The sequence below is a fragment of the Amphibalanus amphitrite genome, unplaced genomic scaffold, assembly GCF_019059575.1.
Source record: "Amphibalanus amphitrite isolate SeventyFive unplaced genomic scaffold, NRLGWU_Aamphi_draft 000244F_arrow, whole genome shotgun sequence".
In the NCBI taxonomy this organism is placed as follows: domain Eukaryota; kingdom Metazoa; phylum Arthropoda; class Thecostraca; order Balanomorpha; family Balanidae; genus Amphibalanus; species Amphibalanus amphitrite.
Window position 1 is genome coordinate 66,693 of NW_024881739.1, and position 24,439 is coordinate 91,131.

Consider the following 24,439-nt stretch of genomic DNA (forward strand, 5'->3'; position numbering starts at 1 on the left):
GTGTTGCCCGTGACGAGAGGAAGCCGATGATACCCAATTTTAAGGTCCTAGGTTATTGGTTGACCTTCCAGGTCAGGTCAATGACCCAAAGTCGGGAAAATCGGGACCTGTTAGAAAGTCGTAAAGTGTGGCTGCCAAGGGGTTTTTCGGGGTGCTGATCACGAATATCGTGTTAGTTTTGATCACAGATGATGTGTTGAAGCATTTAGGCCAGGTCGGGTCAGGTCAGGTCAGGTCAACCAGTAGGCGTCGTGACGGGTATTCGTAGTACGTGTCAACCGCCTCTGACAGCTTCGTAACATGTTACGAAGTCACCAAAACTACTTCGTAAATGTTCAAATGGTTGCTAAATTCGAATTCAGCTCCAAAAACTAGCCTAGAAACATGTAAAACTCGAAAAAGTGACCCGAGGTCACCCGAGGTCACCAAAGGTCAATGACCTGACCTGACCTTCAGGTGACCTTGACACACACGGGAGTATTATCAAATCACATGTTTGAACGTTTGAAACCACGGAAAGCTTGCAAACACGCGGCTAGTGCGAGCCGACATACGCGAAATCGCGATTCCGGCCAAACATGGTCTCGGAAAAGAGGTCACAGGTCAAAGGTCATTTGGGTCAGGGTCATGAAATTTTCAGGGTAGGTGTAAAATTGATCAATGCGAGGGTACTGAAAGTTTCGTCGCGATCGGCCGCTTTTTACGCGAGTTATTCGCGAAAAACCATGGGGGGGTCCATCCGACCCCCCCCTACACATGCGAGGGTTAAGCCTCTTTGACAAATTTCTTTTCATTTGCCATCCAGTTCACGCGTAAAAGGTGAACTGTAGTGTTGTATCTCGCTATCCCAACAGCGCAGCACACCAATTTAATTAATTTGTTACTTGAATCACCTTGCCGATTATGTCTACTGGCCAGCTATCGTCAGCAGTATCTATTCTGCAGCCCTGAGCCTTCACTCTCGGCCAGGTCAGTGGTCTGCGCCCGCGCGGGGACGCATTGTCCCTTCTGATTACGTCAGTGTCCGCTCTAATTGTCTGCAGAACGTCTCGCCCGGCTGACGGTGTTCTCACGCGTTGTGACACATTGTGACGGTCGGCGGCCCTATTTTGGCACTGTGTTCCCAGCGGAAGCCAGCTCTGTTTGTCATGATGTGTGCGAAATCCACAGCCATTAAATCGGGGAGGATGGTCACGTGAAATTGACTGGGTTTCGCCGTCATGTCAAAATGTTATTAGAAAATTCATCACACGCACAAATTGAAGAGTAACGGTGGTATAAGCTTCAATAACTATGAACATGTCTCTTGAAACTTCCAAGACACCTAGAGAGATAGCTGACTGTTGCTACTTCTGGCAGGAACGTTACCCTAACTCAATCAAATCCCTGCCTTATCATATACAGTTCACACCACCTCCGAGCGCTGAATACCCATCCATAAAAATCACATCGCCGGCCTTCGCGGACTGCGGCCAACGTCCGGTCACGCCGTAACAAAGCCGACACCTGACTCGGACCGTGGCCACATCCTTCCTTCCCCGCCCCGGCGTCGGACGCGCCGGCGGCGTCGTCGTTCACACGGGAGCGCTGCTGCAACCGCGGCGCACGCGGCCGCGCTCCCATGGTTAGCGCGGGTGTGACCGTCGGCCAGCGCTCTCCGAGCCGAGACTCCCACCCGGTCGGAAGTGCTCGCTCCCGCCGGGTCACTCGTTCCTACGCGTGCTGCGTCCTCCGCGACGCGACGCGACGCGACGCGAAAGGACTCGACACAATGTGGCGTCCTGCCGTCAATTAGGGCGCTCGGTCACAATGATGTGTGACCGAGGAGGGCGATTCGGCCCGGTGCCGTGCGGGGGAGGCGGACCGGGGTCGGAAGACGCTCCGTGAAGGCGCACAAATGGGCGGAAGTGGTGCGTCGCACGGATGTCGCCGTGGTCGCGTCTGGCGGCGGTCAGTGCCGACGTGGCGACGTGCTGTGTGCTGCCGGAACGCATCGGAGCGGGACGACGGGAAGTCAGGTGGTCGGGCGTGTCCTCGTCGGAACGGTGGCGATTGTCTGCTCCTGTCTCATGGCGTCGTTAAGAAGGCGTGAAGATTGATCGATCGTTAAATCCAGTGCGGTAAAATTTGCAGCTGCACAAATGTTTAAATATTTTAGACAAACTACTTGCATATTTCTCGATAGGAGCTTCTATGAAAACTACGCCATGACGGAGCAATAAACTATGCCTGTTAAATACGCATGAGATTTTGCCAGCGCTGGCCACCGAAACACACCCTCGCTCACCGCGGTGCGGTTTTGGTGCGTCTCATTTCACGCTATCTCTGGATGGCATCTTCCCAGGCTAGTACCGCCACCTGGCGCTCTGTGTTACTCGACACCATTTCCATCGAAAATCCAATTACAAATTCCGGCCATTAAGAGGGCAGCTCTCCTCTGTGCGAGCGGGTCATTTATTTCGCTGTTAAATAGCCGTCAAAGGCGGCGGCTCCTGCGGAGGCGAGGTCGAGAAGACGAGACCGCCCCGGCCGGAGGTCCATTCCGAGGACAACATCGCCATCGGCGGGGCTAACTAGGATCGGCTGAAAATGGGGAGATCATCGAGCAGAGTAGGGATAGGGAATAGGGATGGTTGCTAAACTTTAGGGGGTGTGGTGTGCACGTGTATCTTTGTGTGCTGTTCTCATCACCTCCACTTAGTTTCAGGAATCCCGAAATTTACCACATCATACATATGTCCCTATATCGTCTCCTCACTTTGATTCCGTCTCCCCACTTCTTGCGTCTCTCCGTGTGCGTCGTCCATCGATCCCATGCGACATTCAGGGCGCCGAACTCACCTGGCGGCGGTGCGTCGGGCATTTGTCACGGACGCGCCGCCACTGGCACGTGACAACACCGGACAACGAGTCCCCAAATGAAAATTAATGGCTGTCTCGTTGCTGCTCTTGAGAAAATGTCACCCGACGTGACCCCTCCGTGTCGTCCTTTCACAGGTCCCGGCCCGCCGCGCCGGGACAGGGGCGACACTGAAAAATCGTCTCTGCGCGATACTGTAAAAGCTTTTCGTAGGAGATGGAATCTCGATGGTCGTTTCACAAGAGGCACGGAATTTGAGTTTAGCAGCTTTGAACGTGTTTCCTCAGGAGGAAGTTTCCGATGGTGTCACTTTTGAGTGAGGTAGAAATTTTTCGAGGTGTTGGGACGGATTTAGATGGATGGATTTGTATCTACATAAGATGTATAGAGACAGAAGGATAGGATGATAAAATCTAGCAAACTCTGAAATCTAACTTGCTTACTGACGTCATCGGAGTCTTTCGCGCTAGGACTGTGTTAATCCAAAGCTGATCTTAAGAACGTCGATAAGAATTCACAAGAAATGACGAAATAAATACCGGTATGCTGGTATTTCAGCGTAACCGCTAACAACAATGATGACGTTTTCCTAGCGTAAGTTTCCATATGCTGTGCAAAGGAAGATTCGTAGGTAGATAGAATAGTTTGATTAAAACGTTTGTTTCACGCTGTCTACATATTGGTTCGGGTCACAGTCAAGCCAGACAAGAGGTACCCACTGTACCTGTTTGTGGACAATGTTTGAAGCACCTAAGGCCTTTGCGCAACATAAGTACATATATGCTACCGAAACGGTCACTGATGGGAAAGGCATAACAGCTCATGCAATATTTGAATAAAAAATAGGCTAGGTATTTCTTTTATCGATTGCCTAGTAATTTTCAATTGCCATGAATTAATTGCAAACAAATCTTTGCATAATATTCCCTGTGTTCTATCTGAAGCCATATTTTGCGACCTCTCTTCCCGAGATCTCATATTTTCTTCTGAACGTCGGCCGCTTACTTCCGCTCAATTGCACGTATGACAAATGTCTCCATCCCCGCCCCCGGTGCCGGGTCTGATATACGGGTGCTGGGCACGGCGCAGCAGCGGCGGCGGGTCGTACAGAACAGACCACACAGGTGCCTCCTCTCTGGCCGGGCGCCGGCAGGGGGCTGCCCGTTAATATCCCGCCACAGTGGCGGTCTGGCCGACCTGCATACGTAGTGGCGCACCGGTGGCGAGTGCGGCGCGCAGTGACCAGCGCGGCGCAGGTGTGCCGCTCTGACAGCGTGCAGTGATTCATGGCGGCCTCAGATTTGGTGCAGTGGCAGGTGCGTTGGTGTCTACAGAGCTCGGTTTGTGCACCTGCATCGTGCCTTGGTCGGCTGCCGCTGAAAATCGGCCAGCGGTGCATTGTTTATAGGCGGTGACTGAATAATCAAAGAGGATAGTTGGTCCAGCTGCTGCTCTATAGGGCCATACATTTATGGGGTGAGGATTATGAGTGGAATGCAATGTATGCGATACGATGTAAAAGAAACAACTTTCGAATGAGGTAACATGCACATTTTGTAATCGACAGTTTATTTTGCAGTATTTTGACTGATCTTTCATCACATTCACTCCCGACAGCGATCCATCAGATAAACTCCACACACGCGAACACGCCCTCTGGTTACCGGCCGCTCGCCAGTGCCATCAGCCGGACTGGCCGCTGTCATTACAGCCTGGCTGTACCGTGAGACGGGCCGCGTTCACAGGAAACCCGCCAGCCTCGCTGCTGATCAATGGTGCACGCCGGACACGGACCGCATCCGGAGCGCCACGCGACGCGGTGACCCGCCGCCGCCGCCACTGCCGACGCGGCCGGACGTCCCGGCGCGTGCGAACCGGCCGCCGATTTCGCGAGGAAGTGCGCCATTTGCCGCGCCGGCGTCTGGGCCGGCTTTAAAGGGCGCCGTGGGAGCGGCCGCGCGCGGTGAGAAAGTTACACGGAATGAATGAAATTTTCGGAAATGTCCTTTTTGCTCGGCGTGTGAATAGCGGAACTGGGGTTACGGCGTGCCCGTTCCCGGCGCAGTTTGGTGGCATTAGTCCATTTGCTGGCCTCGTGCCGCTCATGGGAACTCTCCACTTCGGGTGTTTGACCGGAAACGATCGGCAAAAAGCTCCAGTTGACCACACTCTGTGGTAGTTCACATGGCCAGCGCGCTCACACGGAATGACAAACTGCTTCACCAGGGTGTGACTGCAAGTGAGAGATCTCTAACTGCGAACGTCTGCATGCACCGCCGACATAAGACAATGCCGTGGCACATAAGGAAGTCGGCTGTATTGGTGGAACGTGCACGAGCTGTGGAGATTGGCGGCCGGCCTGGCCCGCTCGTGCCACGCCTGCGGCAGTGGACCGGAGTAACTGCCGCGTCCGACATACCGCTCGGCAGATCCCGGCTGATAGCTGCCCGTCCATCCCCGGGCGGCTGACCGGAGGGCGCGGGCTGGCCCGCGAGCTCACCTCACCACTCTCACCACACCATGAGCAGTGTGGTGTAGTAGACTGTAGACCTTGGCGACTAACGAACACTAAGCCCTTGTGTGCAATGAAACACCTTGCTTTTCAATATATTCACCACGAGTCTACCCAACCTCACCCATCGTGTTGCGGTCTCAGCACGTTGCATGGCGTCGGCTCACATCGTGACCCGGTGGTGCTGCCGGCCGCGCGCCGGCTGACCCCTCCGACCCTGCTAACCCCAGGCACGTGTCAATTGACCCGCGGTGCGGCTCAGGTGTGCACCGCGTGAACCCGGTGGGTCGACACGGACCGCCATTGTCAGGTACCGGGGTCGAGTCGGGCACAGCCGGTGCCGGTCGGTTCAGGCACCTCGGTAGGTGATTCATTCAGGGCAGAGGGTATGAAGACAGCTCAGGTAGCGTGATTGAAGACGTCAGAAGGCTGGGGTTGCAGCATCATTGGGCGAGTCTTTCCGGGAAACTGGAGTTGACAGCTATGAGTGGTGTTGTGAAGTGATCTGTGTGTGAATGGATGCGTCTGTGAGCAAAGTGGACTGAAGAGTGGATGTTATGAATCTGAGCTTAGATTTCGAATAAAATAAATGATAATTCCCGAAATATTGAAATTGCTAGAAGGCCTAGAAGCGTTCTAGAATAAAGTAGAAGGAAAAATACAACGGGAATCGTTGATCCCTAATTGTGTACTGACGATTTGTTCGTATATTCAACGATTAATACCAAAGACACAAAAAAAAATCAATGCAAGCTGGGCTACAAAGACTATGATTATGGGCTACACTATGATTATACCTACTTCTATCGGACCTTGCGTCACATATCAGTTGAAGATATGACATCACATTTAGAATATAGGAATGGCGCTAACTGGTGCCAGACTGCGTGTTACCACTACGGTGAAAGGTAGTCCCGGTGTCGTTAGTTCAGCCTCGCACCCGTGGGAGGGAGGGCAGCGGAGACGTTTGCGGTAAACACACAAAGAGCGCAGTTTCTCCTTGGGTTCCCACGCGCCTGCCACAGGGCGCCATTACATTCGGCCCCGCGCGCAACCATGTCGCGCCTCAGCGGGCGCAATGTCGTCTTTGTGCGGTGGGGTGCTTTAAATCCATTACTGGAACATAGGTCAAGGGACACGAGTCCGGTAAGGTCACTGAAAAAAATGGAAGGCATGTTCTTTGTATGGATTTGCATTAGTAAGGGTATTGCTTAATGCTCCGCTGGAGTACCTACCTATCCACTGCCAAAAACTGCTTCTACTCCCAGCCTTTTTATGATCATTTTAATGTCAGCTCTTGTCCATATGGCTGCAAAAATAAAAACAAGGGAGTCATTTGACAACATACGGACGTAGAACGTAGAAGTTCGTGACGTAGAAGTTCGTTAGACAAAGACTTAGAAAGATTGATTTACTATGCGATTATATAAAACGAGGCGCCGAAAATAAAATCAACAAGTCGTGAGATTATTGGCGAAAACATAATTTCAGAACCTGGACCTTTTAGAGAGGAACGAGACAGATATATTTTGAAATATTCTATGAGTATCTGCAGTCACCATTTCCTTTACCTGAGTAGTAACATCGTCATCAGCATTGCAAAAAAGATATATTTCAACAAGCTGCACTTTATTATAGCTCTTCGTTTCTTCATTGCTGAGTTTTCCTATCGCCAATGTAAGACGATTTGCTATCAATTCAAATATCTCGTTCAAAATGTATGGCATACCTACAAACGAAAAAACACTTAGCATGCACACTATGTTCGTGTGAATTATACATAGATTACCTGATGCTATGCGCATTTGTGTGAAGGAGCGGATCATAAACGAATAAAACTCACCTACATATATGTATCACGTCCTCCGAAAATACGGGACTTCATTCCGTTTTCTCTACAAATATTTCTGTCAAATCTTTCGCCCTACTACAGCCTCTACTAAATCCTGCCGGCACGCTCGTCGCCCCGGAATCGGACACCGTCGTTAGCACCTGGCCGTGCCCCGGAAGTGTGAGAGCCCGGTGGTTACCACAGGGCGACTCTCAGGGGGCGAGCGTCTTCCTGCGGCCGGCCGGCGCGGCCGCTGATTGGTCGAGCCGGCTGACCTCCGGTAGCGCGTGCGCGCTGTGATTGGAGCGCGCCGCCGAGCGCCGGGCAGTCAGCCGCCGCCGCTCGGGGTAGCAAGACGTGCGCTCGGCCGCTCCTGCTCCGCACAGTTTGTCCTCCGTCTGCTCCGCGCCGGAATATCGGACTGTAGAAGTGTGTGACTACTGATCGGAAGTATCTCTTCACCCGTCACCGTGGCGATCCACAACATGACCGACCTGGAATCCTCGGGACCGGTCGTCTGGCCAAAGTGGTGCTACTCAAGTAAGTGGTCGTCGGGGGACTTGGGTGTGATCTTGCTTAGCCTTGTAGCATGTCAGTAGCTTATGCATCGCATGTGGTGTGGTATTACTTAGCGTTACTTTTGTTGTACTTTTGGAATATCTGTCATTGATGACTGATGTTTTGTTGGATTGCTACTATACAAAGTGCCATCCGATCTAGTCGAGAAGAGAGAACACTCCTTTTTCATTCCTCAGTGGCTAAAACTACAGGGGGATGTAGATAGGGCACACTCAAACGTCCCTGTCCGGTGTCCCCCTCTCAGCGCTATTTTGGTGTTCCTGCTATGGCCAGCAATGCAGTCCCCTGCGTCTTGCGTGCGTTTGGTGTTAGTGTGCTGGTCAGCGCCGCGGTCTCCGTTACGCTGCTGTGCGTATTTGCAGTCTCTAATGTTTATGGACATTGAGAAGCGGTCGACTTTACAATTTCGATCTCATGTCAAACTGATGGCTTTATAGAAATTGTTGGTGCTGTATACGCCTTTTATTTTTAGAACTGCATTGTGAAATATGACCGCAGTGTTGCACCAAATCAAATTGGACATTAGGCTAAAGATATTATATAAGTTGTCAAATATGTCAATGAATGGCCTCATGCTTATTCAGGCGCTATCAAAAATAATCGCAGTACTTTTAAATGTTTGCTCATACCCTGATTCTCGATTGCACATCGGTAACCGCTTGGCTGAAATTGCAATGTATCACTTTACGTAGACACCAAAGAATCACTGCTGCTCACAATCTCATAAACATTATCGATGACTTTGCACACGGCATTCAGACTGAGCATGTCAGGCTCGCTGCTTCAACAATCTAGTCATTCCTCTGTTTGGAAACAATGGAAACAATGGCAGAATGTTGAGCTGTGTTTTCTATCGGCGACTGATTTCCATCCGATGAATAAATGGCCGGTGAACCTGACACCGCATACTCATTACTCAATGGACATTCTGCAGTGATACTTGGCTGCAAACTAACGTTCACTACGGGGCCCATTGTCTTGTCTGAGCAATGCTTGTAGTCGCTTGAAGTGTGCCGCCTGACCCCAACCACATCCGTCAAACCCGTCACGTTGGTTGGCTCGGCCGCATCCGTCATTGCTACATTGTCCACTTTGAAAGCAATATTCAGTCGGCAGAGAAAGTTTTGAGGCTGGACTTATTGCATAAAAGGTCATCATTCACAGTAATGCGATCCTCTTATATTTTGCAGTCGACATGGATGCGTTGAAGATGTCACTCCATCATCCGTTTTTGGATTTCAATCGAGTTTAACTTTATCTCTTCGGTAGGAGGTCGCTGTAGGCGCAGTGGTAAGCGGCTGCTCTCTCACTATCCTTGTACGGCCGTTCAGAGCTCTAAAACCACCTCCTTGCGGCTCCACTGCAAACAGTGCCCAATGGAGACGGCTGTTTGTACAGCTGCAGAGTTCGGCCAGTGAATGTCATCCCGGGATCACACAACAGACGGCAAAGAATGGGGTATGTCCTGGACCGAGGCTGCAGGGATTAGTCCCAGTCGGTCAGAGCCGACCTTAGCGCCTGATAAAGATTGAGAGAGCCGCTTCGCGGAATTGGGGCATCGGCCAGTACTTGAAATGCTTTCAACGTGATGTAAGATTCCGCGTCGGTCTCCGTCGGACTTTAGGGGTATTAACCAGCATTATGTCATCTTGACCTTATCTTGAGAATGTGCTTGATGCATACTTGGACGTGAGAGCGATTATGAAAGCGGTTTGCGAAATCGTCTGAGCCGGCTGGTCTGGAGGTGAACTAGCTGCACTCAGACTCCATGAATCATCACGTAACATGGAGCATAACAAACTTTATTTATTACAATGCAGACGTCTTAGTGAGTAGATTAGAGTCCCGCTGTAAACTGCAGCTCAACCAACTCTGAGAGATCCGTCGCCAAGGTGAAAGGCTGAGCGCAGGGGTGTGAAAACAACAGCTGTTGTGAGAGGAACAGAGCAGACATCTGATACACGACCAGACAGAGCACGGCTGTCTGTGGCCAGCCTCCTATCTCCGCCGCCCGTGACGGCTCGGCGACAACAGGTGTCGGTTACCCTCAGATAAATTGGCGAGATCACGTGGTCGGTGAATGAGGCCGCTGTTATCACTGAGCTATGGGAGGAGTATTCGCCGTAATAACGTCACGCACGCTGAGTGCATCGATCAGACGGTATGACGCTGTCAGCGTAGGTGGTTTAATTGGCGAGTCCCCGCTCTCTTCACGCCTGTGTAGCGGGACGACTAATAGAACCGCAAAAGCCAACACACGGCGCCGCCGGTGTAATTTTCGACAGCCAACGAGATGAACCTATTGTCTACGTGCCAGGGCGGCCGGCCGGGAAGGGGTACAAACTATGCCGACCTCGGCGCCCCAGCTATTGGTCAGGCTATTGTTCCGGGGGTGTAGCCAAAATTAAAGCGAGCCTTTAAAGATTGTGCTATTGACCTGGTCGCATGGAGTCAGCCAAATCTGGAGAGCTGCGCTACTGAACGGAATTGAGCGCAGGCGGCAGCGGTAGGTGATTTTCATCTCTGAGTGGCTGAAAGCATCCCGTGGCTGATTTTAATCGTGCGGTGGTTATAACAGTTCGCAAGATGTGACCGCAATACCAATGCGTTCGTGAACGCCTTTCGGGCGTCGTAGAGACGGTGCAATCATCGTTAATGACCAACGGAAAATTGGCAGTAGCTATCACCTAAGGTGCAACTAAGCTCATATGCGATGCAATGTTTATTGAAGATGCCTCGAATGGCGTGCAAGTCAACGGTTACATTCTCACTTCATATGCTCATTTGCCAATCTGATTTACTATTCGCTCATTGCCAGGCCTCCGCAGACTGCACTCTGACCCGCCCCCTCCCCTCCCCCCTCAGACGGTCTGACCGACTCTGTGGAGCTGCCGTCGGGCCTCAGCCTCACGCCGGCCGTCAAACAGCGCCGCAGGAAGAGGACCCCGGACCGCGCCGGGGAGCTGGTCAAGCGCGAGGCGGCCACGCCCGACCGCAGTCCCAGCGGCTCGCCGCGCTCGCTGGCGTCGCAGCGCTCCTCCTCGGAGCGTCACAGCCCGGCCACGCCGGCGTCGATGGCGTCGGTGGCGGCGACCCCCGTCACCAGCCAGCCGGGCGTCGGTCCGCCGCAGCCGCCCAGAAACTACAGCGACTTCATGCGCAGCCTGGCCGCCAAGTACAACAACAACAGCAGCACGCACAGCGAGTGAGTACTCTAACATATATCATATTTAGCTTTCATTACTAGCCTAGCAGCAATCAAGGATGTATTTCTTTTTTTTTCGATAATATTTGTTCTGCGTATTCCGCACATCTAACTGTTCGGTGCCTGAAGACCTGAACGTATGACCAGCTGTGTCTAATTCCGTGCGAATGCCTCCGTATCGGCGCGTTACATATGTCCGACCGAACTCCGATCTATCGCCGGTTTCGCCGGATGTCGTCCGCCATCTGGCCTGTGGCCGCACTGTCTCCGGATGTCGCCATCGCCACGCTCTGATTAATACCGCTACCGGTGTTCCGTTCGCGGCACACCAGACGACGACCGACGGCCGTCGACGGGCCGACGCTCCCGTGCGACTTCCCACCGCCCGTCACAGAGCAGCTCGGTCGGAACGGCGCTCCCAGCGGCTCTCTCTCTCCGGGCGCGGTGTGCGTGGTGTCGTGGTGCCGTGCAGCCACTGAGCACGGTAATGACGGCCAATGGGGAGCCGCGCTGCCCACCGGCTGGTCACTCAGGCCCACTTCCTCGCGGTCTGTTTCTCAAAGCCTCTGGCAAAGTCTCGCGCGCTCCCAGCCTGCCACCGCGACCGCCGCCGCCGAGGACGCCAAACCATGTCAGCTATGTAGGCTGTCCATCGTCGGCGAGCACAGGCCGTGATGGCCCGTATTTGTTGAGTTTATGAGCGGCCACTAATGGCCAGGAGCGCGCACTCTCCGCCAGGAGCGATGGCGTGGGAATGGCCGCCTGAAAGTGGCGCCACAACACCGAGTCAGTCGCAGTCTAACATGTTCGACATGGTTTTAACGCAGTGTTAACTAAGCAAATTCGGCTGCCCGCTAAGGGCGAAGAAGCATTACAGCCTCATTTACACCCTTCAAGTCTGACAACATTAGAATGTGATTCGATGTTTAATGCTACTTAGTAGCAAGCATGTAATGCATTGCTTTTCAACTGCAGCAAGCTTATTAATGAGCGCATAAATTGCCTATTATTTTGTTTATAATTGAATGAGCTAACACAAACTTATTTTTGGATTACATTACTGCCTATCATCCAACTTATTGCTGATAAAAATTACGCTTTCCTCCTCACGATTTTCACGTCTCTCCCTGTCTTTTATCCTCCCATAAACTCCCCGTCCACTCATGATGTCCTTGTCGACCCGAAAAACTCGTAAACTCTGTCCCTGGCGCGGCGTCACGACCGCGTGTTTCATCCGTCTCCCCATTTTAGCGTCGCTCGCAGCGCGGCGCTCGGCGGGGTCGTGTTCGGCCGGCGGACCGTGACTTCCCCCGGTCACGACCCGGCGCGACACGGCGCGGACACGGCGCGGACACGGCCGTTTTTCAGCGCCGACCACACACACGCGGCGGGTCAGCCCGGTACGTGCACGGGGCATTCAACAATTACCGGCGACCAGCGGTTACCAATTACGGCGGCGGGCCGGCGCGGTGCGGCGGTCAGGCCGGGTCAGAGGTCGCGCCAGAGGTCGCGCATTAGCGGCCGACATGGCCCCGGCGTCACCACATGCTGCCAGCCTGGCCTTTGTCTGACCCCGGCTAAGGATCAGCAGCTGCAGGATCGTGCAGCTATGCCGACACGAGCGCCAAGTTGGTTCGAAATTCAGCCGGAAATCACGTATCAGCCCGAGATGAACGTCAGAAAAGTCGGAGCGTGTCCAGAACTACAGATCTGTAGTTCTTTTCCCTGGCGACAAGAGTGACATCAGGACGCCTTCTGAGAATCCTGACGTGGCCTGTTGGGAGACGACGTGGATCCTTGCACCTCCGTGACCCCGAATTCCGGCTGAAGCAGCCGGTGACGTCACGGGCCGGGGGTAGAGGGGCCGGTCAGGTGACTGCGGGTAGTGTACCGGCTCACCTGCCACCGGCGCTTCACAGCTCCCATTGACACTCGATACGACTCGGTCAGAAGGTTCGTGTGCCGGGTCAGCACAACGTGAACCGGACGACCCTTCCCCAACGACCTCATCCAACCCCCTCCTCTACGACCTCATTCGACCCCCACTCCTCCTCTGCGACCTCACTCGAACACCTTCGTCGACCCGGGGACCGGGGTCGCAGAGGTGGCGATGGCGACCCGACACCAGTCGCCGTGTCGCGCGGCGTCGCCGGCCGGTTTTGCCGACCGGGTGGCCACTCTCGAGGTCAGCCCAAAGGTCAGAGGTGAGCGTGGTGGGCCGCTGTGAGCACTGAGCATGGCGACAGTCAAGCCACCTGCTCGGTCAGGCGGAGAGGCCACCAGAGTGGCCGGTGGGGCCGTGACCCGCTCCGCTGCAGAGTCGCGGTGAGGCGAGAGCAGCCGGAGCCGAGAGAGCACGTTGACGTCCCACTGACAGATGACCAGCTGTCGGAGAATCGACACCCGCCGCGGCCGCCGAGCATATTTCACGGCATGTCACTCGGCGGGACGTGTGGATGACCGTCCGGCCGACCGGAGCAGCCGGAGAAATCAGACGGACAGAGGCGATAAAAACGGAACACGATCGGAGAAAACAGAGCGGCGCAGGGAGAGGAGCCGCCGGGGGCGGGGCACGTGACGACGGACGCGGTCGATAGGCAGCACGCTGCAGCGGCTGGCCGTCTGCAGAGGCGGCGTGACCGGGAGGCCGACTGGGAAGCCCGGCACGGGAGGAGCGGGCCGCCCTCTGACCCGCCCGGACCTCATTTGGCTACCTCCGCTGCTAGCTCAACTAACAGCCGCTCCGCTCGGCAGACCGGCGCCGCTGATGAGACAAAAGGTCAGGCCGGGGGCGGGGCCGACTGAGCGGTGTCGGCCTCCGAGAGGGCCCACAGCCCACCGCCGCCGGCCGGACCGCGATAGGCGACAGCAGCAGGCTGGGGACACGGAGGAACGCGGACGAGACAAGTTTCTCGGCCTGGATTGTGGTCAAAGTGGGCGGAATGGCAGTCCAAGTACCGCGCCAGCGGGTAGGATTCGTCAGGAGAGGTGGCGGATGAGGGCGGAGAAACAGAGCATCCCGCGGCGGCGGTCACGACTAGGCCGACTGTAATGAGCTGACCTCCCGCCTCGCCGGCCGGCCCGTACGGCACGTGCAGTCGTGGCCGCCAATGACCCGACCCGGCACGCGCACCGCTTCATTACCGGCCGCGTATCGACAACGGATGGACGACTTGACGGGCGGCGGCATCCATAAAGACAGCGTGCCGCGTGGGCAGAGGTCGGAGGAGGCGGGCAGAGCGGTGGGGTGGCGCTGATTTACGTGCTGGATGGGAATGAGCCGCTTCTGTTCTGGGCTCTGTGTGTGTGTGTGTGTATTGGGTCGATCGGCGGAAGGGCCATACATCAGAGGGCGCTCCCGCTGCGAGAGCCGGCCGCCCATCCCGCAGTCAGATCACCGCGTGATGACTGGCCGTATCGGCCGCTCCACATGTGTTTTACTGATCGCAGGCGCCTCCTACGCTCCACAGTGGTGCTGACCGTGTGTGTGTCTGTCTGCCTGCAGGTACTTTTCCGGCCAGCAGAACGGCCTGCTGCGCGGCTTCGACTACAGTCGGTACGGCCTGAAGCCGGGCCACACGCCGCTGCTGCCGGCCGGCTCTCCCAAGGAGGAGAAGAAGGAGGAGCCGGTGACGGCGGCCAGCCCGCTGCTGGCCATGCACCCGCACCTGGCGGCGCTCTCGGGCCTGCCGATGCTGGACATGCTGTCGATGGTGCGGCCCGGCCTGACGCCGTCCGACTACCTGGCCAGCTCGCAGGCCGCCGTGGCCGCCGCCGCCGCCGCGCCGACCGCGCCGGCCGGCAAGCGACCGGCCGAGGGCGCGCCGCTCGACCTGTCCAACATGAAGCGACCTCGTCTGGACAAGGCCGGCTTCAAGGAGCTGTTTGGTCTGAAGGAGGAGGAACCGCGCGCCGGCAGCGCCTCGCCGCGGCCGACCGCCGAACTGGCGGCCGCCCTGCACGGCTCGGCGTGCACTCAGAAGCCGTGCTCGACCGAGGCCGAGGCCGTGGCCGCCTGGGACGTGGAGCAGGTGTGCGCCTTCGTCCGCTCGGTGGACGTCTGCGCCGAGTATGCTGAGGTGAGTTTATTTCCTCTCTGCCTTCTCATGTTAACCCTAACCCCGGGTCTCTCAGTTGTATGCTTTGCGGCCGTTACATAGACCTTCCTTCTCTGTGCGGTCTCTGCCACTGCTGCGGAGGTGGGCCGCCACCAGTAGCCGCCGGGTGTCGTTTCCGTGCTCCAGATGCTCATCACGTGCGGAACACAGACTCAGGGCGGCCAGCGCGCGCTAATCAGCAGTCTCCCGAGCCACTCGGCCGCCCATTTATAACCACCGGGAGCAAGTTTTAGATTGGTTCTCCTCCGCGTCCTAATGATGACTTTTTCCGACGTTTCAACCTGGCCCTGGTGACCTCTGATAATGAAGGAGGGCGGTCTGAGGGCATCATCTGGTCCGCTCTGTCCGCTCCGAGATAGGGACCGGCACCGCCCACCGCTGCAGCCCGGCCGGCGGCGGTGGGCGCTGCAGAGTGCACCTCCCGGCCCCACGTGCGGCGCTGGGGCCCTCTCTGTGCCTCTGTGGGCTCCCCAGGGCCTCCCGTGCTCGGGCAGGTCCTCAGTGGGCCCGGCGGGGCGGCTGGCGGCCCGGGGTGCTGCCTCCCGGCCGGGTCAAGTCATCAGTCGCCCGGGCGGCAGCTGCTCCCCGCGGCTGACGGCGCTGATGATTGGGAGAAACTGGCCCCACATCGGCCCTAACGACGCCCGACAACAATGATAACCATTACGGGTGACCCGACCCGCGCCGGCGGGTCGCGACCCTCGACCCGACGCCCGATATCCTTTCAAACGGAGCGGCCACCGAGGGTCGGCAGCGAGCGAGAGCGGAGCGCAGAGAGAGCGCGGGAGAGAGGATGGAGGAGCCGCCGCCGGGTGTTATCTGTACGGAGAGGCGAGCCCGGGCCGGTAGCCAGCGGTCAGACATGCCTGCCGTGTCAGAGGTCAGGTGAGGCGCCCGGCCGGCCCGGCTGCGGGCCGCGGGCCGCCGTCAGGGGTCGTAAATGACCAGCGCCATGGCACCGCGAGGGCCCGGTCCTTTCAGGCGGACATGCCTGTCGTCCTCTCAGACCCGACTACACTGATCCTCATCGGCCTATCTGAGCCACGGAATCGCTCCTTGCTCTTGTTACTGCGCTTGGAAGCGTGCGGTTCTAGGAGGCAGCTCCCTGAAACGGAAGCCTCCCAGAAGCCCGAGTTTGACGCTCTCTGACCGGTGGTAAAAACTTGGCTTTTCTTGCTGTCGGTGGCTGAGGGATTGCAGCCAGGGAGCTGATGCGCCGGATTCACGCGGTACCCGTCCACCGGAGGCACTATGATTACCGAGAACCCAAACACACTATTACCGGAACCATTACAGGCTGCCTGCCGCGCGCGCGGCCCACTATAAATTCCTGCCTACACAACAGCGTCGACCTCGGCTGACCCCAGAAGCTGCGAGACCCGGCCGCCGCTGAGGAATTCATTAAGATTCTATCTAGCAGGTGGCTGAGCCGACGGGGTCGCGGTGTCGGCGCCCTCAGGTCAGGGGTCGCCAGATGCCGCGGACAACGACGTGCGAAGAGAGCCCGGTCGGCGCGACAGGCTGCGCCGGGCCGCGGGGCGCCGGCGGCAGTGATTTAGAGCCGGTGCTGCGCGACGGGACCCGCCGGCCGCGGCCAGAGCCGCTATCTGGACGACACAGTACGCGGGGGGCCATAACTCGACTGGCTGTGTCAGTTTTGTCGCCGGCTGACAAGTGGCCGGTGCCGTTATGCGGCAGCTCGCCGCGGGGGCCGCGCTGACCTGCCGAGCCGGGACGGCGCCGCCACACGGTGGCCGAGCTCCAGCCCGGCTCTCACGGGAACCGGGCTGCCGGGCTGCACGCTTGCGCGACGCCCCTCGCCGGATGTGGGACCGGACGGCGAGCTGTGGTTCGCGCCCGTTCATGCATCGATGCCTACCGTCGGTAGTCCGAAGCCGTCCATGTCGCTACTGTCGCTAGACCGGAACAGTTGTAATGCTCGGCACTGCTGCCGGCGGCGTTGCACCATCCCTTCCGCCACCATAATTCTCTCCCCTCTGATGTCACTGCTCTGCCGGCTTCCCCTAGAGCTCTGACGCACTAAGGGGCTGTGATAAGGACTCACCCTTCCGCATCTGATGTCGGTAGTGAAGACCCGGCGACCTCGAGTCTGTCAGACGACCTCGGACGGGCGCTCCGGTCAGCCTTGTCGGCCACACCCGAGTACCTACCTCCCGGGTCCCGGAGGGGGCGCTCTCCATCCCGGCACCTCCCGCCGAGCCGGACTGGCCGGCTGCCACGCCCTCTACTCGCCGACGCTGAGCTGGGAGTCTCGCTACCGTAGGCGGCCTTCCTTGCAGTATCTACGGCTGCCTTCTCCGGCCTGTGAGGTTGCCTCGCTGACCTTTGAGCTAGCCGGGGGCGCAGCGTCCACCCTAAACCGGCCGCCGAGTTCCCGGTGCCCCGGGCGCTCGTGCCCTCTGTGCAGAGAGGAGCGGAGGTCATGAAGTGGCGGCACCGCGGCCCGGCCCGCCGACACACAGATTATCGAGCAAAAATTTGCATTCAAGAAGGAGTTGGCTGCAGATTATGTAAATGCGGCCGGGGCGGGAGAGGGCTGGACGCTGCTGCGCTGACCTACGAGAGTGGTTTGATTGCTTTTTGTGACCTTCAGACCCATATTAAGATAGCTCAGCAAAAAGCAGATGGCTTAGGTGCTCAGTCATTGATGGCTTTAGGCAACAGCACACCACGCTTGCACCACGCTAGAACATTGGCGGTGCTATAAGAACGCTAAGCACGAAGCTTTTCGCACTCAATTGAAAAGTTGGGCACGTGACTAGAATCCACACGCCCACCTCCCCCGCCTCAGCCACTCTACGAAACACATATTGACCGGGAATCACCTGCGATAGCCGGGAGTTACAGAAGACCACCCCTCCCCGGTCGGCGGCCTCCATCCATTCATGCGCCGCACCCACCCCGGTGACCGGTGGGCCTGTTTACCTGTGGCCGGGAGCGACCGCCGGCGGCGACACGGTTCGTGTCCGACCGCGCCGGCCGCCGGCCCATTAGCCGCGCGTCACCCATACATTACCGCGGCGTGCACGGCTGGCCGCCGTCGGCGGCGCCCCCGGTCTGGAGCGTGCATCGTGCACAAATCGCCCGTGCATGCGGCCGGCCGGCGGCGCCGGCGGAGCAGGGCTGCCGTGCGGGGCCGGAGGCGGGCCGGTCTCCGCCGCCGCCGCTGCTGCTGATGTCACGGACGGGCGTGGAAAGAGATCGGCTGCTCCGGTGAGGCACGGCGGACGGAGGGAAGAGGGAGAGACGGAGGCGGAGGGCCAGCGGTGGCCACCGGAGAAACTCCCTCCGATATTAATACGGCCGCGGCTAATTTCCTGTCCACTCGGATGGCCAGATAAGACGGGCGCCCTCTCGGCTGGTAAATTACGAGATTGAGTTTCTGGGCGCGCCGTTTACGGCTGGTCGCTGCTTTCTCTCGGCCGGACGCTGGCCGCCGCTGCCGCCTCCTCTTCTGCCGTGTGGCGGCCCCGCCCTCTCCGAGCAGTTACAGTCGCTCTAGCAGGGCCGGCACTCGTGAACGGCTATCGAGGTGACCATCGCGTCCACCGAGCGGGCCGCCAAGCCGCTTATTAAAAAGTAGAGCCAATAAACTGCGCTGGGAGGTCGTAACTGCCGGGGGACGCGCGCGTGCTGCCGGCCGCCGCCGCCGCTCGACCGACCGGGCGTCTTACGAGCCGTTTATTCGGGGTCGGCACCGGCGTGCGAGCTGACCCATTTCGACACCTGTGCCCGGCTTCCGCGAGAAAATCAGACCGTGGTGTCCTCCAGCACCACAGCCTCGATGGCTGGCCCTCAGATCTGAGGCGCATGTAGATACGAGGTTATGTGACCGGCATGCGGTCGACAATTTCTGCTTCCGAATGGCAGGAACGTGGAGACATTCCGAAGAGTTATGACTGCGTCAAGTGGAAAGGACACACCCCACGGCCACCACACTATGGGAAGGGTACAAACAACGCTTTTTGTCCGAATCTCACTGTTCCCACACTTCTACCGCGGAGGCCATCAGCTGACCGCCAGACTTCCTCCGCTCCGCGCACCAGCCGTAATTGAATTTGACAATCGGAAATCGAATGGCTTTGAAGGTTAAAGGGCCGTCAGCGAAGCGTGGTGGCGTGTCGCCTCCGGCCATAGCCTGGGGCGATTTGGCGCCCGCAGGAAGCCAGCCTGCCACCGGGCGGAAACTGTCGGAGGCACTCACGTGAAAAAGAAAGTGGCTAGCTTTGGCGGAAAACAGGAAACGTGGCCGAGGGTTCATGGTGTTCTCAGGCGCGCGGTGGGAGCATGCGCTGTGCAAAAACGGGATCCTCGGTCCGTGTGTGACGGTCGGGCGGTCACCAGTGGGCTTCACTAATGTGAGGCGGTGTCACATCTGACTGGATGCTAATCCGTCACTGACTGCGCCCCAGTGCCCGCACCTCGCCCTGTGTTCGCCTCTCCCCACCGTTCGCCCTGACCGTGTCTCTCTTCTGTGTGTTTCAGGCGTTCAAGGAGCACGGCATCGACGGCAGCACGCTGCCGCTGCTGAGCGCCGAGCACCTGACCAACATCCTGAGCATGAAGCTGGGCCCGGCGCTGAAGCTGCGCACGGCGCTGAGCCAGAAGATCGGCCACTGCGCCGTCTGCATGCACTGCTCCCACTGCCACGCCACGCCCAAGACCGTGGCCAAGTCGTTCCTGCCCTTCTCGCCCACCTCCAAAGGTCACTGAACGGCCTACGGACGGACGGGAGGGTGACAGGAAGGGCGGGAGAGAGACAGAGGGAGGGAGGAGGTTGTTTTATGCCCTGCTGTCGTCGGATGCGGTCGGAGACGCTTCATTGGCCGCGCCCGGGGAGAAACTGCCTCGGTCGCGGCGCGTGAGAATCTCCCGCTGTGCCTTCGTCTCCAATGAAGCAATAGCGACGACGATGTTGTTATTTTACGTCACGACTGGCGACAACTGTGCGCACGGTGGTTCAATTAGGTGGGACAGATGTGTAGAAAGTTTGGTGGCTGTTTTTGTTTGTTGTTACGTACAACGTGCTCGCGATTATGAGAAATACGCTGAACGAGAGGCTTAGGAAACATGACAGGCCAGACATGTAATCTCGTGGGGACAGAGCATTTTGTCTGGATCTGCGAGAGACTGATGCAATCAGCACGATCACAAAGTACTTGTAAGTAATAGATAAGTAGTTAGATGACTGTTAACCCGTCCAGCTCTCATAAGCAGACTATTCGCTCCATGACTTCTTGGATATCTCTCATCTTGGCTAAACTGGTCTTTTGAGCGCCACCTCACCATGCATGTTGTGAACTTTGGGTCTTTGTAAGAACTACAAGTCGTTGACTGTACAATCGCTATGGGATTTGTTCTGGCCGCGCCCTCTTCATAAACCAGTTTTGTCTGTCTCTCGTGGTCTTCCACATTTAGCACATTATTTCTCATCCTGCGCGATGCACAACAGAGTATAAAGTGTTATTCTGATAAGGTGAATGCCGTATATGAATGTTATTTGCTGGGTCATGTTCGCAAACACTGTGACTTTGTCACAGGTGAACATGTATTCATGTCTATCTGTGATACAAATACATATGTTTCTAGACCCAGGTGTTTTATAGAATGCATTTACTGTGGTGTTTGGAAAAAAAACATGCTTCGGAGAATGAAAAGATAGTCTAGAGGCTATTTATATCGACATTAAACGAACAGCTTTAGATGCAGTGATTTGCCTTCCAGACTCGATTATCAAAATCGATAACCTACCTATTGCAAAGAAGGATTAAATCTTCACTTTCTCGTCCACACGATATCGCATTATACCAGCCCCCTTCCTAAAAAGTTGTGCCCGTGACGTGCTGCTCTGCATTGCTAAGCTGCGCTGTAGTTCGTAAAAATGATGTCACGAGTTCCTGAAGTTCCTGTGACGTCACGAAAAGGAAGATAAACCAGGCTTATGTGAAGATAAATATGAGAAATCAGCCGAAAGCCCGCATCTTAGCTCATTCCCAGCACCTAGATCACGTCATCATAAGTGAACCAGTTTGAGCAGCTGCCATTTGCAGGCTGATGCAAGACAGCTCGTTTAGGTTTGAACAAAATTTTTACCGGCACTTAGCTGAGACGTTGGAAGAAGTTTTCTCTTCGTAAAATCCTAGTTGATTTAGGCATGATTACGAATTGGTATTTTCCTTTTCTTACGTTAACAAGAACCCAAACTATGCATTTAGCCGATTTAACCGGGCGTTTGTTTCGATGAGATAGTCGTTGTTTAATTAGATGTTTAAATCTGAGTGACCAGGAATGGTATGCCAAACAATTATATTGCTTGACGTGCATATGGTTGGATGCATGGTTGCATCGCCTATCGTCTATCGTAATCGTATCACCCATTTTTTTATTTAAATGTGCAGGTAAAATAAATCAAATTAAAAGCAGCGTGAAAATGCGTAGCTCATAAGTAAGGACCAACATTCTTAAATCTTTTATATGTTTTATGAATGCATATCACGTGTCTATATCCATGATTGACATTCGACATCCAATATTTTAACCGACGACAGTTTTATACAACAGGCTCATATCACAATAGTGTATTTGGTGCCACCACCATCTCAACATGATGTTCAACATGTGACATATGTTGCATACATATGCAAAGTAATGCGAAGTAAAACATTTGAACACAAAACTGCTATTGCAGTCCTAATATAAACGGGTTGTACGTTTATTATGCGTTGTCGAATATAGTTGTGGTAGGCATTTGGTCGATTGAGATGTTCAAGTGAATCAACAACTCGTCGTTATTGAAGCAGAAGAGGCGATTTATGTTTTCAGCACTCAACTTCACTCGACTGTACTTTACTTATGACAAATCAACCTTCAAAACTAAAAACAGATGGTAAAACAATAATTGTTTGTTTTATGTCGACCGTGCAATTCAAAACGACATTGAGGGTTGCTAGAGGGTTGCATTGAGGGCTACACGAATAATTTCATAACATAATTACAACATATCTCAAGCTACATCACAATCATGCAATGCATCCTATCATGGTCGGTAGGGCAGTTAACAGTTTAACACCATTCTACGTCATTCATTGTGTCGCTCAGAGAAAACGCACACCTCGACGGCATGTGAATCTCACCACCAAACATACACACACCAAACACACAACTAACTCACATCCAATGCACCGTACACACGCTATGGAGCTGCTATTACGGGCGGATTTCACAATTTTGCACAACCCCAGCAAAAAAATACGAGCTATAAACAAAAAACTGCACTGAAATTGCACGGTTCTACATAAATGCGTCATGTGTGTCATACTTATCGACAAATACCAAGCGACATCACCGTATGGATATCAATTACTTCACGCAGAGTTCGTCTTTTGCGCGGCGTCTGCGGTCTTGGGTGTGGCGTGGCAGTGGGAGCAGTGCATGCAGACGGCGCAGTGGCCGATCTTCTGGCTCAGCGCCGTGCGCAGCTTCAGCGCCGGGCCCAGCTTCATGCTCAGGATGTTGGTCAGGTGCTCGGCGCTCAGCAGCGGCAGCGTGCTGCCGTCGATGCCGTGCTCCTTGAACGCCTGAAACACACAGGAGAGAGACACGGTTAGTACAGGGCGAACGGTGGGGAGTGGCGGGCACAGGGAGGACACAGGGCGGGGTGTGGGCGGTGGGACGCGGTCAGTAACGGACAGATTAGCATCCAGTCAGATGTGACACCGCCTCACATTAGTGAAGCCCACTGGTGACCGCCCGACCGTCACACACGGACCGAGAATCCCGTTTTTGCACAGCGCACGCTCCCACCGCGCGCCTGAGAACACCCTGAACCCTCGGCCACGTTTCCTGTTTTCCGCCGAAGCTGGCCACTTTCTTTTTCACGTGAGTGCCTTCGACAGTTTCCGTTCGGTGGCATGGCTGGCTTCCTGTCAGCACAAAATTGTTCTGGCTATGAGGCTCCACATTTCACGCCCCACACGCTCTAATTATGTCACGCAAGTAGCTCGCGTCGGGACTCCTCATTACGTTTGTCTATTTGCTGTTAATCCGTCATGGATTTTCTGGTAATGGACCGACCACCAGGTGACTACCAACTCGCAGCAAATAATATTACAGCGGTCAGTTTTTCAACTATTTGCTGTTTATTAAATGCCTTCAAAGTATGTAACGTTAGTTTTCGTTTGAACAGTTCGGCCTAATTTCAATGTAAAAGTTATAGCATTTGACCTTTTCATGTTAGCTGATTTTATACAGGAATATAACACTTTTTCATCTGCCAAGACGAGTTTGACGCCTAATAATAGCAACACTGGTAAGCTCAATGCCATTTTAACCGTGAGTAAGATCACTGTGCAATGTGCAAGCGTACCTAAATCTACAAAAACTTCGTCTTCAATGGAGTTACTGGGATCAAACGACGCTGATAAAACTCCTGTTGCTAGCCACCTAACCACCTGCAGAAGTAACCAGGTCCTGCCGCAGCAGCATTTCCAGAAATAGCCGTACCCTGGGGTATTTTCAGATCCGGGAGATCGAATTACACGAGGGAAGGTTAGCCAGGGCGGGTGCGACATGTGAAAGTCAGATCCTCGTGTAAAAACGACCACCCAACGCACTGGGGCGGTGCTCTGTGCGGATGATGTAGACTCTAATTGGAGCCGACAAGTGCAGACAACGCACAGCGGGAGCGGCTCGGCCCGGCCCTGACCTGGTTCAGATTGCATTTGGGACAATATCTGACTGTCCACCCGTGCAGTGGGTAAGCATCTAACAAGCAAATTACAGTGATTTGATGTAAATATCATTCAATTAGTGCCACAAGGTTAGCCCAGGATCGCACGCTGTATTATAGTAAACGTAGTCATCCATCTGTATCACTATAACTGTGATACGGTATTACCGAGGCATGACGCGCCTCTCATAGGCTCCGAATTTGATCTGTATTTGATTCCACTTTGTTTTCCAAGTAGCCAGATGGACGCGGGCTAAACACATGTCGGGGTCACGGCAGCGACCGGCGGCGACCGATCGGCGCGGGCCGAATGACCGATGTGGCTCCAGCGGCTCCTGGAGGGCGGCTCCGGCGGCTCCGCGTCTCCCGGAGGGCGGCTCTGGGGCGGCGCGGCGCGGTGGCCAGGGGCGGGGCGCCGCTCCTGCTGCCGGGATGAGGTCACGCGAGGTCGGCGAAAATGAGCGCCATTGTGAGCAGTTGGCCAGTGCTCGGAATGTGCCCGGTTTTAACGACGCCCGCCGCCGGCGACCGGCTCATCTCGGCCACCCGCTGGAAGCCAGAGACGTGGCCGGCTATGTTACGGGC

The 24,439-nt window shown here is 55.5% G+C and overlaps 2 protein-coding genes across 3 annotated transcripts in view; one reads left to right on the forward strand and one right to left on the reverse strand.

The window, feature by feature from the left end:
• Positions 1 to 7,519: 7,519 nt before the first annotated feature.
• LOC122386255 (sterile alpha motif domain-containing protein 11-like) lies at positions 7,520 to 20,716 on the forward strand. Its single transcript, XM_043375290.1, has 4 exons — positions 7,520 to 7,743; positions 10,648 to 10,987; positions 14,493 to 15,066; positions 19,612 to 20,716. The coding sequence occupies exons 1-4, from the start codon at positions 7,689 to 7,691 to the stop codon at positions 19,837 to 19,839; spliced, it is 1,197 nt and encodes a 398-aa protein (XP_043231225.1). The 5' UTR covers positions 7,520 to 7,688; the 3' UTR covers positions 19,840 to 20,716.
• A 973-nt stretch (positions 20,717 to 21,689) lies between these two features.
• LOC122386233 (polycomb protein Scm-like) overlaps positions 21,690 to 24,439 on the reverse strand; it is a 72,434-nt gene continuing 69,684 nt past the window's right edge. For both annotated transcript variants that reach the window (XM_043375232.1, XM_043375231.1), the window contains exon 4: positions 21,690 to 22,703. In XM_043375232.1, coding sequence (XP_043231167.1) covers positions 22,491 to 22,703 — 213 coding nt within the window. In that variant the 3' untranslated portion in view covers positions 21,690 to 22,490. The remainder of the gene's footprint in view (positions 22,704 to 24,439) is intronic.

Coding starts and splice junctions, on each gene's coding strand:
- LOC122386255 (XM_043375290.1), top strand. CDS start 7,689: ATGACCGACCTGGAATCCTCGGGACCGGTCGTCTGGCCAAAGTGGTGC. Junction 10,988..14,492: donor AACAGCAGCACGCACAGCGA/GTGAGTACTCTA, acceptor GTCTGCCTGCAG/GTACTTTTCCGGCCAGCAGA. Junction 15,067..19,611: donor TCTGCGCCGAGTATGCTGAG/GTGAGTTTATTT, acceptor TGTGTGTTTCAG/GCGTTCAAGGAGCACGGCAT.